The 12,975-nt window shown below is 50.9% G+C and overlaps 1 protein-coding gene across 9 annotated transcripts in view; it reads right to left on the bottom strand.

Annotated features, from left to right (window-relative positions):
* Positions 1 to 11,094: 11,094 nt before the first annotated feature.
* The window catches only part of SLC30A3 (solute carrier family 30 member 3), a 22,771-nt gene continuing 20,890 nt past the window's right edge, over positions 11,095 to 12,975 (bottom strand). For all 9 annotated transcript variants that reach the window (XM_077959941.1, XM_028831850.2, XM_077959940.1 and 6 more), the window contains one exon: positions 11,095 to 11,981. In XM_077959941.1, the coding sequence (XP_077816067.1) occupies positions 11,833 to 11,981 (149 nt within the window). In that variant the 3' untranslated portion in view covers positions 11,095 to 11,832. The remainder of the gene's footprint in view (positions 11,982 to 12,975) is intronic.

Genomic DNA, 12,975 nt, shown 5'->3' with positions numbered 1-12,975 from the left:
AGAACGGAGCTTTCTTTTAGAAAAATTGGCCGGGCGCAGTGGCTCAAGCCTGTAATCCCAGCACTTTGGGAGGCCGAGATGGGCGGATCACGAGGTCAGGAGATCGAGACCATCCTGGCTAACACAGTGAAACCCCGTCTCTACTAAAAAAATACAAAAAACTAGCTGGGCGAGGTGGCGGGCACCTGTAGTCCCAGCTACTCGGGAGGCTGAGGCAGGAGAATGATGTGAACCCGGGAAGCGGAGCTTGCAGTGAGCTGAGATCTGGCCACTGTACTCCAACCCGGGTGACAGAGTGAGACTCCGTCTCAAAAAAAAAAAAAAAGAAAAATTGAGCAGATTCCCAAATGATAAGAGCAGCCTCACCAGGCAGGGCTCTGGCTAGGGCAGTGTGCCCACACTCGGCATTTTCACACTCGTGGCTCTTTGGGACTCAGCGGGAGCATGTTACTCTGTGCTGAGTCCTGTGTCGTGCTAATGCCAGAGCTTACCTGGAGGCTCTGGCTGGTGTCCCAGTCCTTCTTCCTCAATTCTGTTGACTCAAAGACTTGACAGAGTTCTGCCCTCTTTCTGACACTGGGAAAACACTCAACAGGGTGAAAGGAAGGCTGAGCACTGCGGCCTGTCTGAAGCCGGGCCTTGACTCTTCCCCATTCTTAGTGGTTAGTCCTCCTCCAGTGGCTAAGGCTGCCATTGCATTCTCAAAACCACCCTAGAGTTCCCCAGCCACTGTCACTATTAGGAGCCCCTCCCACTTCCCAACCCTGGGAGCCTCTGCCTGACATTGGACAGAGGGGCAGATGCCATGGAGGGCTGAGGAGCAGTTTGGCTTGGAGACCCCAGGGCAGGGGCCTAAGGGGAGTAGCTTATGTGTCTGTGGTTGAGGGCTTCTGAGGAGCGGCTGTGCCATCCGGTGAACTTGAGTAGCATTGGAGAAATCTCGTTTCTTGTTCCAACAAAACTTAGCACGCTGTGGGTACAAAGCACCATGTGCAGTGGGAGTATGAGGACGAACAAGGCAATTCTAACCCTCAGTTTTCAGCCTCAGGTCATGAGGCTTCCAGTGGCTTCTACAGATTAAACTGCTGCACACTGGCACATGATAATGCAAACTGCTCTGACACCATTCAGGAAGCACCTACTTCATCCAGAGAGTATCAGCGTATTCTAGAGATGAGAAAAGGAGAAGGACCTCGTTTTTTGAGAACTTAGTGTGAAGAGGAACTTGATGCGTATTCTCACTTCTCACACCAGCCTTCCACCTATTTCACAGCTGTGGACGCTGGCTCAGAGAAGTGGGGGCCAGGCACAGTGGCTCACGCCTGTAATCCCAGCATTTTGGGAGGCTGAGGCAGGTGGATCACCTGAGGTCAGGAGTTTGAGACCAGCCTGGCCAACATGGTGAAACCCTGTCTACTAAAAATACAAAAATTAGCTGTGTTTGGTGGCGTGCGCCTGTAATCACAGCTACTTGGGAGGCTGAGGCAGGAGAATCGCTGGAACCCAGGAGGTAGAGGTTGCAGTGAGCCGAGATGGTACCATTACACTCCAGCCTGAGCAATAAGAGTGACACTGTATCTCAAAAAAAAAAAAAAAAAGTGGTAGCTTGCTGGGCCACTCACCTTGAGACACATACAAAGGACTTCTTGACTTAACAACTCACCTTTCTGTTAAAAAGGGAAAGGTCTGGCCGGGCGCGGTGGCTCAAGCCTGTAATCCCAGCACTTTGGGAGGCCGAGGCGGGCGGATCACGAGGTCAGGAGATCGAGACCATCCTGGCTAACATGGTGAAACCCCGTCTCTACTAAATAATACAAAAAACTAGCCGGGCGTGGTGGCGAGCGCCTGTAGTCCCAGCTACTCGGGAGGCTGAGGCAGGAGAATGGCGTGAACCCGGGAGGCGGAGCTTGCAGTGAGCTGAGATCCGGCCACTGCACTCCAGCCTGGGTGACAGAGCAAGACTCCGTCTCAAAAAAATAAATAAATAAATAAATAAATAAAAATTTTTTAAAAATAAATAAATAAATAAAAAGGGAAAGGTCATCTCTGGCTTTAAGGGCGTCCAAAAACCAGTGGGAAAGACAAGCCACAAATCTAAGCAGCCAGAGAACAAACCTAAGGTGTCCTGGAGGGAACCAATTTTCAGAAGAGGTCAGCACAGATAATGGAGTCGGAAAAGCCTGTGCCGTGGGGTGTGAGCTGTGTCGTGAGGAAGGACGAAGAATCTCCTTTACAGTACAGTTTGAGAGGAATGGAAATTGTCTGTGGTACAGTGAGGAGACACTGAACGCAGCAGAAGATTCCTACTCAGAATTGTGAGGGTCGAGAGTCTGACAGACCAGACCAGGGGGTTTGGATGTCAATTCCAATAGAAATGTTAATTTACAACCATAGGTACTATTTGAAGGAGGATACCAAGTATAATGCCAAGTCCTAGAGTGTGGAGGCCTCCGGGCCTGCTAATGTTAACCCTTTCCAGTCTTTGCAAACCCAGATTCCTGCCTGACGAGGTCTCCCTCAGGTACCCGGAGGACTTTGTTGGTTGGAAAATAGTGTCATTTCCAGAACCCTTCCTCTTCTTTCTAGAGACTCCACTTCCTTGCTTAAACTCTTAGAACAAGTCAGAGATTCGTTTCCCAATTGTACTCATGGGTACTTGGGACTCACACACAGATTCCCACAGAACTTGGATAGCCTCACCCTCAAGTAGAAGCGGTGTTTGCTGCCAAGCAGCGAACGCATTTTACTCAGTTGCTAAGTGGTGGGAGGTGTTCCTGTCCTGAGCCTTTCTTTGGCTCTCCGAATCATAACACAGCTCTGAGTTGAATAAACTTTTTTCCCAAATGACCAGAAAGTAGATCTTATTATATTGGGAAATAAAATGAAAAAACTTAACCAGCAAAAACCAAAATTAGTGCCTTTTAAAAAATTTTTTATCTTTTTGAGATGGCATCTCACTTTGTCGCCCAGGCTGGAGTGCAGTTGTGCGATCTTGGCTCACTACAACCTCCGCCTCCCAGGTTCAAGTGATTCTCCTGCCTCAGCTTCCCAAGTAAGTGGGACTACAGGCACGTGCTACCACGCCCAGCTAACTTTTTATATTTTTAGTAGAGGTTTTGCCATGTTGACCAGGCTGGTGTTGAACTCCTGACCTCAAGTGATCCACCCGCCTCGGTCTTCCAAAGTGCTAGGATTACAGGCGTGAGCCACCGCACCCAGCCAAAACTAGCCCTTTAATACAATACCTTTGACTGAGCCTGTTCCACATTCACTGAGAAACAACTTCATATGTGCCATGTAATTGTCACAAAGCATAAAAAGTTACTTTCCTTCCTGAGGTACTTAAGAGGTTTGATCTATTTCTTTTATAAGAAACATTTATATGCCAAGCACTGTTCTAAGCGCTTTACAGATACATCCCTTTGACACTTGCATGAATCCTTTGACTCTATCCCCCGCCTTGAAAGAAGTCTGGCTAACGTTGGGTTGCTATTACAGCCATTTTCTCCCACCTCTTCACTGTCCACCCTAGTGAAGGAGACAACCCCCTCAACATAGGTAGTCCACCTGGAGCTTTGTCAGCTGCACTCTAGTCCTCACCTTACAACTACCTACCTGAAACCATGGGCAAGTCAGTATGCCTGTGGGCTTTTAGTTTTTATATTTAAAAAATTTTTTTGAGATAGGGTCTCATTCTGTCACCTAGGCTAGAGTGCAGTGGCGCGATCTCAGCTCACTGCAGCCTTGACCTCGTGGGCTCAAGTGATCCTCCCACTTAAGCCTCCCAAGTAGCTGGGACCACAATGGCCATACCACCATGCCCGGCTAATTTTTTGTGGTTTTTTTGGTAGGGATGGGGTTTTGCCATGTCGCCCAGGCTGGTCTCAAATTCCTGGACTCAAGCAATCCTCCCCACTTAGCCTCCAGAAAAGCTGGGACTATAGGCACATGCCACCATGCCTGGCTAATTTTTGTTCTTTGTTTTGTTTTGTAGAGATGGGGATTCGCCATGTTGCCCAGGCTGGTCTATTCCTGGGCTCAAGTGATCCTCCCGCATCAGCCTCCTAAAGTGCTGGGATTACAGCCATGAGCCACCATGCCCAGCCCACCTATAGGCTTTAAAAGGGTAGTTGGCAATTCCCAGTGTAAAACTGCAAAGTGTCTATAGTTCTGCAATAATATCCCCAGAGACAATAAGGGGGCATTGACCGGTGGAGGTGAGGAGCAGAAAATGAGGGTCAGGATGGGATGAGTGCTTACGGAAGACTCATCTGGCAGCAGTGCCTAGAAGAGGGAAAGGAGCCATTCCACCATATGGAAGCCAATTAGGAAGTTGTTGCAGTAAACACAGCATGGATGACAAGGGTCTGGATTCAGAGACAGGAATAGATGTTATACGACTGAGGAGAGAGGAGAGTGAAGAATGACCGCACAGTGTGGGACCTCAAGACTGGAAGAATGAAGACTGATGAAGGTAGACCAGATAGCCAGTTTGGGGGAGGGGAGGGTTGATTCCTTTTGGGTGTGATACCTAGCTGCCATGGGCCATCTATATGGAGATGTTATGGAGGTAATGGAGCTGGGGAGTTGGAGCAAGCACAACAGAGACAGGTGGCATTTATATGTGACAACACAAGTGCCATGAGAGCAGGGACTTTATTCACTGATGTATCCCAAACACCCAGAACAAGGTTGAGCACATAGTAGGTGCTCAATAAACGTGTTGACTGAAGCATCAACATAAAGGTAATTGAAGCTTTTAAAATACGCATATTTGTAGAATGGGGGCAAGCCTCAATTTCAGCAAGGGCAGCAAGAGAACTCAGAAGAAAGCCTTCAAGAGGGCCAGGCGCTGTGGCTCACGCCTGTAATCCCAGCACTTTGGGAGGCCGAGGTGGGAGGATCACGAGGTCAGGAGATCGAGACCATCCTGGTCAACACGGTGAAACCCTGTCTCTACTAAAAATACAAAAAATTAGCCGGGCGCAGTGGCGGGCGCCTGTAGTCCCAGCTACTCCGGAGGCTGAGGCAGGAGAATGGTGTGAACCCGGGAGGCGGAGCTTGCAGTGAGCCGAGATCGCGCCACTGCACTCCAGCCTGGGAGACAGAGCGAGACTCCGTCTCAGAAAAAAAAGAAAAAAAAAAGAAGAAGAAAGCCCTCAAGAGGCCCAGAATTCCAAGTGTGTGAGGGACAGGACATGTATTGGCAGATTCAAATCCTGTAGCAGGCCAAAGAGAAGGAAATTTGAGGCAAGGACGTTGTCACAATAGTTGTTAGGCTGATGCTCTGTGGTGGTAAGCAGGTTTCACGAGGTTACTGAGGCACTGGTTTAGAAGCTGAGGTCATTTACCAAGTGGCAAGGAAAAAAATGGGTATTGAGATTGGGCGCTCAAAGGCTCTAGAGAAGGTCGGGGAAGCTGTGATGAATCTGCAGGAGATTAATAGAGTCACAAGCAAGACTTGAGGGAAAGCTAAACACTGAATTTGTGGTGGGGCTGGGGGAAGCCATGTCCAGGGCAGGGGTGTGGAAGGGCTTGTACTCCCTGGAGAACCCAAGAAATAGAAATGATTGCCTGCTTGAGAGCACCTGGATTGCTACCATCACATGCTCCCATCAGACACAGATTTATACCTCGGGAATCAGCATGTATGAAACCTGCTTGTTGGCCCATTGGTAGGAGCTGGGGATTAGAGGGTATGTTATGGACTTTGCATTGGCCTGATGTTTATCTGTTCACCATCCTTCCACCCATTCCTTCCATCACCAGCAGTCACACTGAGCATGTACTTGGTGTCTGGCTGTGAGTTAGATGCTGGGGGAGCATGCCTTCCTTTAAGGAGTGTGCAGTCAGTAGCCACTCCCCGTGTTACTGTGCCTCCCAGCAGTCCTGTGTGACCACGTCCTGGTCCAGCAGGATGGAGGGAAGCAGGGAGGCCATGCTTGGGCAGACTCCATGGTCAGGAAAAAGCAAGTCTGTTGTTTTAGGGTCTGAACCCTGCTTATTTTGGTAAGCTTTCTTATCTTTTTAATATTCTGGGTTCAGTTCCCTTCTATTTCTCCCCAGGTTTTTGGCTACAGTCCTTTAAATTAAATTTATAGCCATCATTGTTGAGCCAAAGCAAACAAGAGAATGGAATTGGAGGTTAAGGTTGTTTGGGTCATGTCCTCTGAGTGAGCTTCACCAGGCCCGGACTTCTTCCTGTCCCCAGGATGCTGTAGCCAGAGAGCAGGTGAGGGTGTCTGGGGTACTGCATGGGGAATGGCAAGAGCAGAGAGAGGCTAGGGCCAGGGCTGAAGGAGGGAGGCACCGGCTCTGGCAACCTGGGCCTTCCTGCCTATCCACCCTCCCCACGTTCTTTCTCTTGCCAGTTAAGGAAACAGGGCCTGCTTTGTGTATGGGGTTGCTGGTGATCACAGCTGCATCTGGGGGTGTGGTGGTGTACACGTGGAGTCCCAGCTGCTTAGGAAGCTGAGGCAGGAGGATTGTTTGAACCCAGGAGTTTGAGGCTAGCCTGAGCAGCATAGCAAGACCCCATCTCAAAAAAGAAAAAAGAAAAAGCCCACACACAGCTGCATCTGGGGCCTCAGGCTTTGCCCTGTTGGGGCCTGGGAACTGCCCCTCCAAGCACCCCTTGGAAGGTACTTACCAGGTACTGACGAGGTGGCCTTGGGAACTGCCAGAGTTGGGGGAAGGGAGGTTGGAGAGTTGAGAAGAGTACTCCAACTGTAAAAGGAACACCCTGAATACAGTTCTCCACAGTGAGGGGCTCTGCCTGGCGGAGGGGAAAAGGGTCTTCCCATCCTGACCCCAGTCCTGAGACTCACTGCAGAGACTTCCGGCTGCCTCTGCCCCTGTGGGGGGCGCTGCTCCCCAGTCAGCGGGGTTCTAGGCAGCGGGAGGGCCAAATGCCTCCTTCAAGCTGGCTGCACTGGGGCCCTGACCGGGCGGGAGGGCCGATAGAGGGTGGTGCTTATCACCCGCGCTTCCTCTTGACCCTGCCCCCTGGGTCCTGGACCTTGGCCTTCACCTCTCAGACGTGGTGCAGGACTCACCCTGGGCCACTCCAGGTGGGCAGCCTGGGGAGAAGGGCAGGACCTGCCCATGTGCCCATGCTACCCCGCCCAGTCACTGCAGCACGAGGCTTCTAAGGTTCGCAACCTGCATTCTGGCCCCTTGGTCTCCAGTCTCTCCTTTGAACAGCCCTGCAGCTCGCAGCAGGGAAATCCAGCCTGCCTCTTTCCCTCCGCTCTCCATTTCACCCCTTCCCTAGCTGTCCCTCTTCTCTGGTTCCTTCCTCTCTGACCTGAAAGCCCTCCCCTCCCCGAGTTAATCAGCCATGTAAAGAGCTGGGGCTGGCTGAGGGATGGGCCCTCCCCCCTCCCCCACCTGCGTTGCTCTCCCCTGCCTTCCCCTCACCCCTCCCAGGCCCAGTCCCTTCCCCTCGACGTTCCCTCCTCCATCTATCATCAAGGAAGGGCACCCAGGGGAAAGGGACTTCTGGATAAGCAAGTGGAGGAGGAGGGGGATTGGAGGATAATGGGGGAGTGCAGGCAGCTCTGTAGATAAGGATTTCCTGGGCTCCCAGGGATGGCAGCCCAGTGTGAAGGTGGGAGAATGCTCCAGAGACCTGTCTCCTCATCCTCCCAATGCCTGAAGGTGGGTTGAAAGGCAGGGTGGCATGGAGAAAGGGCTGGGGACTTCCAGGGGCCAGAACCCAGAACCGTGGGAATCTCAGCCCTGACGGTCACCAGCTGCACGACCAAGGGCAGGTGAGCCTGCTTCTCCATCTGTCAGGTTCACGCCGCAGGGCCTTGTACAAAGTAAGCTCAATGACTGCTGCTTCCTTTCCCTGCTGTTAGGGTGCTGGGCCACTCTGTTACCCTGAAATCTCTCCCCTACATCCTGGGTTCAACCCAAAAGCTAACTCTTGTACACACCTTCTATATACCAGGCATGTTCACGCCCATGATATCATGTAATCCCTATTTTATAATTGAGAAAGCTGAGATGCAGAGAAGTGAACTGTGACTAGAATCATAGTAGAAGGCAGAACAGAACCAGACGGCCTGACCCCAGAGCCCCAGGACAGGAGTGCCAGTGGCAGCAGGCTGCTGGAGGAGCTGGGGAAAGGTTTGCTGAGAAACTCAACTAGGCAAGAGCTTCAGAGGGGCCTAGAGTGGGAGTGAGAGCTTGGGCGTGTGCTGGCTGACCCAGGGGAAGTATTTTTCCCTCCCTGAGTCTCCTTCTTCTATGGACAGAAGATGGACTGGATGCCTGGTGAAGGCATTCACTTGCCCTGAGCATTCTGCTCCCTCCCCTGCAAAGGGACCCGGCATGGCACAGATAGGACAGGCTGTGGCTTAAAGCATTTCATAGGGTGAAAATTGAGTCCTCCTCTTCCCCACCCTCCTTCCCTCTCCTCGATTTCCTCACTCTTCCCCACCCCCATCCTGTCACTTGGGGCCTATAATCAATGAGACGTAAAATGAGAAAGTATCAGGAACCAGCAAAGCATGGCGAGCAGCTGGGGCGGCCTTGCCGCCGGGTGTGATGGACTGCCAGCCTTTTGCCTCGCCAGCCTCCCACGCCCTGACGTGGGCAGTGGCATCTCACCCAGCCTGGGCTAAGGCCCCTGGCTGGACATCAGGCAGGGGGCTAGCTCTGATGAGTCCAAAAGCCTCACCTTTAAAAAGGAATGAAATCTATGGTCTTGACATGGAAAGATGAGTCCAGGCTGCATGGTTGTCATAAACACAGGTTATATGATCTCACCTATAAGATGACGCCATTTTTTGTTATTATGTAGAAATACTGACCCCATACTGGGATTAGCAGTTTTTTCAGGAAGTAAGATTACAGGAGAAACATTCACTTTCTACTTTATATACTTTTCCTTTGTTGTACCCTTAAAACAAGTGTATATTGCTTTTATAATAAAAATAATCTGATAATAAATGTATTTCCATTATGAGGAAGGCTCACAGAAATATGCATGGGCTATTGAAAATGCTCAATGTCCTTGCTTTGGGCTGGGATTTTATCAACATGGTGGGAAGGCCTAAAGCACCAGATCCAAAATCAAAGCACAGAGTCTAATTTTTTTTTTTTTTTTTTTGAGACAGAGTCTCCCTCTGTTGCCCAGGCTGGAGTGCAGTGGCACGATCTCAGCTCACTGCAACCTCTGCCTCCCGGGTTCAAGTGATTCTTCCTGCCTCAACCTCCTGAGTAGCTGGGTTTACTGGCACACGCCACCACACCCAGCTTTTTTTTTTTTTTTTTTTTTTGAGACAGAATTTCAGTCTTGTTGCCCAAACTGGACTACAATGACATGATCTTAGCTCACTGCAACCTCTGCCTCCCCCGGGTTCAAGCAATTCTCCTGCCTCAGCCTCCTGAGTAGCTGGGATTATAGGCATGCACCACCACGCCTGGCTAATTTTGTATTTTTAGTAGAGACAGGGTTTCTCCATGTCGGTCATGCTGGTCTTGAACTCCTGACCTCAGGTGATCCACCCACCTCGGCCTCCCAAAGTGCTGGGATTACAGCACTGAGCCACTGCACCCAACCAAATTTTTGTATTTTTTAGTAGAGATAGGGTTTCATCATGTTTGAGACACAGTCTCACTCTGTTGCCCAGACTGGAGTGCAGTGGCACAATCATGGCTCACTGCAGCCTCAATGACCTGAGCTCAAGTGATTCTCCCCAGTTAGCCTCCCAAGTAACTGGGACTACAGGTACACACTACCATGCACAGCTAATTTTTGTATTTCTTGTACAGACAGAGTTTCACCATGTTGCCCAGGCTGATCTTGAACTCCTGGGGTCAAGTGATCTGCCTGCCTTAGCCTCCCAAAGTGCTGGGATTACAGGCGTGAGCCATCTTGCCTAGCTGATTTTTTTTTTTTTTTTTTTTTTTTAGATTCTCGCTCTGTCGCTCAGGCTAGAGTGCAGTGGCATGATCATGGTTCATTGCAGCCTCAACCTCTTGGGCTCAAGTGATCCTCCCACCTCAGCCTCCTGAATAGCTGGGACCACATACATGCACCACCACACATAGCTAATTAATTTATATTTTTAATTTTTTTGTAGAGACAGGGTCTCACTATGTTGACCAGGCTGGTCTTGAACTCCTGGCCTCAAGTGATCCTCCTGCCTCAGTCTCTCAAAGTGCTGGCATGACAGACGAGAGCCACTGAACCCAGTGAGTTTGATTTTTTTTGAAACAAGGTCTTGCTCTGTTGCCCAAGTTGAAGTGCAGTGGCATGATCATGGCTGACTGCCGCCTTGACCTCCTGGGCTCAGGCAATCATCCTGCCTCAGCCTCCTGAATAGCTGGGACTACAGGTGTGCACCACCACACCCAGCTAATTTTAAAATTATCTGTAGAGACAGGGGTTTCCCTAGGTTGCCCAGTCTTGAACTCCTGGGCTCAAACAATCCTCCCACCTCAGCCTCCAAAGGGCTGGGATTACAGGCATAGGCCACTATGTCCAGCTTGAGTTTGCTTTTTTTAAGAGAAAATCAACAATCCCTTAATGAGCCTGATTTTAAGACTTAATGTGTCAAAATATGCAGTTCTTAAGACAAAGGGAGAATAGGTGTAAAAGAGGTCCTTGGTGTTCACAGCCTAAACCTGGACTCAGGGTTGGCTGCTATCAGGGTTGAGGGGTCCCTACTGCTGGACTCCTTAGACGGCCTGAGAACCAAGCCCACATCAATGCTATTCTCCCTCAAAGGGACCCAGCCTCCCTCCAGCCAGCCTGAGGCCCACTGGCATGCAGGGACCTCTGAGAACGAGTGACTCCCAGGGATTCCTTGGCTCCTTACCTTCCAGCCTTCTCCTGCAACCAAGCCTAGGACACATGGGATTCTCCCTGAGCCAAGGACCCAGGCATGCTGTGAGCCAGGGGAAGGGGAGTAAAGAGGCTGGTGGCTTTTACCTTACATCTGAGGGTGGAGGGGCTGGGAAAGTACAGGAGGTCTGTGGGAGGTCACTCCAGAGGCTGGGAAGGGACAGGAGGGATTTGGTTGTTCTCAAGTGACCTATTTGATTTCCCCCTCCTGAGGAGTCAGCACACAGGCTGAAAGATGCAGTGAGACACGAGTTTATTGGTGGAGCTGCAGCGGAGTCCTCCCTCTTTCAGGGATAGCCAAGGGCACAGCACCAACAGAGGGATGGAGAGACAGACCCCCAAACAGACACAAGGATGGAGCAGACTCACAGAGACCATAGCACAGCCACATAGGCACAGAGACACACAGGCCACAGCACCAAGAACAGACACACACACACACACACACACACACACACAGACAAAACCACAGGGCTAAGACACACGGACAAAGTGCGGGCTTGGGGCCCCTGCATAGACAGAGCGAGGGCCATGTGGGGAGGGGGCCCCTACTGACCTCCCCCAGGCATAGGCACACGAACAGCACATAGACAGGCAGATGCCCCCAGCCAGCCAGCCGGCCGGCCTGCCACACAGACAAATGGACGGCAGGGAAAGGATGTTCGTGCTCTCCAGACCATGTGGAGAGGGCACCACAGGCCTTCGACACACCCTGCCACACTGAGGCCCGGGAGTCCCTGCCCCTGAACTAGTCACATCTATCCCCCTGACTCCCAACCCACTCTCCGCCACACTTTGGTCTTGCCCACTGGGGCTGGGGCTGGGGCTGAGGCTGGGGAAACTGGCAGGTGGAAGGAGGGAGAGAGGAAGGGGTATGGACTTGGCTCGGTCCCGTCTCTGTGATCAGGGCAGCAGATGCTGAGAGTCCGGGGCTGAGCCTCGGCCTGGCAGTGGGGTGAGGGCAGGGCCATGGCTCAGGCTTGTGGGGGCTCCTGGCAGCGCAGGCACTGGGCCATCTCCGGCTGGTACTGCTCGACCTGCAGGGTGCAGCTGGAGAATCCAAACCGGGAGTAGAGCCGGGATGAGGCTTCAGCCAGGACAGCTTCAGGGTCAGCAGTGGAGTCTGTGGGAGAGTGATAAGAGGCGGCATCAATCCCAGGGGAGTCAGGAACAGGCAGGGACTGAGATAAGGACAGGGAAAGGGGCTGCACAGCATTAAAGCCAGGCGTGAATGGGAGCCTGCTTTTCTTTCTGTGTTGTATGAACAGCATAAAAGTGTCAAATCAAATGTTGGAGAGACTCACCCTAATCAACCGTGCTAACACACTAAACTCTTCCCAGTCTCCTATTCTCTCCTGTCACTGAGTGTCAACAAACAGCTCAACGTTTCAACAGCCATATCACCCAATTTCCCAGGACAATCCAGATGTTAAATATCTGTCTCATTGTCCCTCTAGAGTTTCCATCAAATATCCTACAAATTATAATATTTTTGGCATCCAAATTGCATGACTCTGATTGCTTCTTGCATCTGGAAGAAACTCAAAAATCCTTTGTCAGCTCATGACTCACCATATATATTTTTAATAGTTGAATCATAATGTAGATGCAATTTTATATTCAGCTTTTTTTCTCAGCATTATACCATAAACATTTTTCCTAGTTGCTGTACAGTCTTCATATGCATCATTTTTAACAGTTACATGATACCTCAGGGTGGAGGTGCCGTAATTTACCTAACTGTGCCCCATCACTAGACCTGTAAGTACTAATGATATTTTTTTTTATTTTTATTTTTTTAATAAAGAGCATCAGGACTCTCTCTTTTTTTTTTTTTTTGAGACGGAGTCTCACGCTGCTGCCCAGGCTGGAGTGCAGTGGCGCGATCTCGGCTCACTGCAAGCTCCGCCTCCTGGGTTCACGCCATTCTCCTGCCTCAGCCTCCTGAGTAGCTGGGACTACAGGCGCCCACCACCGCGCCCGGCTAATTTTTTGTATTTTTAGTAGAGACGGGGTTTCACTGTGGTCTCGATCTCCTGACCTTGTGATCCGCCCGCCTCGGCCTCCCAAAGTGCTGGGATTACAGGCTTGAGCCACCGCGCCCGGCCTCTCTTTTT

This window comes from Macaca mulatta, chromosome 13, assembly GCF_049350105.2.
Source record: "Macaca mulatta isolate MMU2019108-1 chromosome 13, T2T-MMU8v2.0, whole genome shotgun sequence".
Taxonomy (NCBI): Eukaryota; Metazoa; Chordata; class Mammalia; order Primates; family Cercopithecidae; genus Macaca; species Macaca mulatta.
Note: the sequence above shows the minus strand (reverse complement) of the source record. Positions and strands in the feature narration are given on the sequence as shown.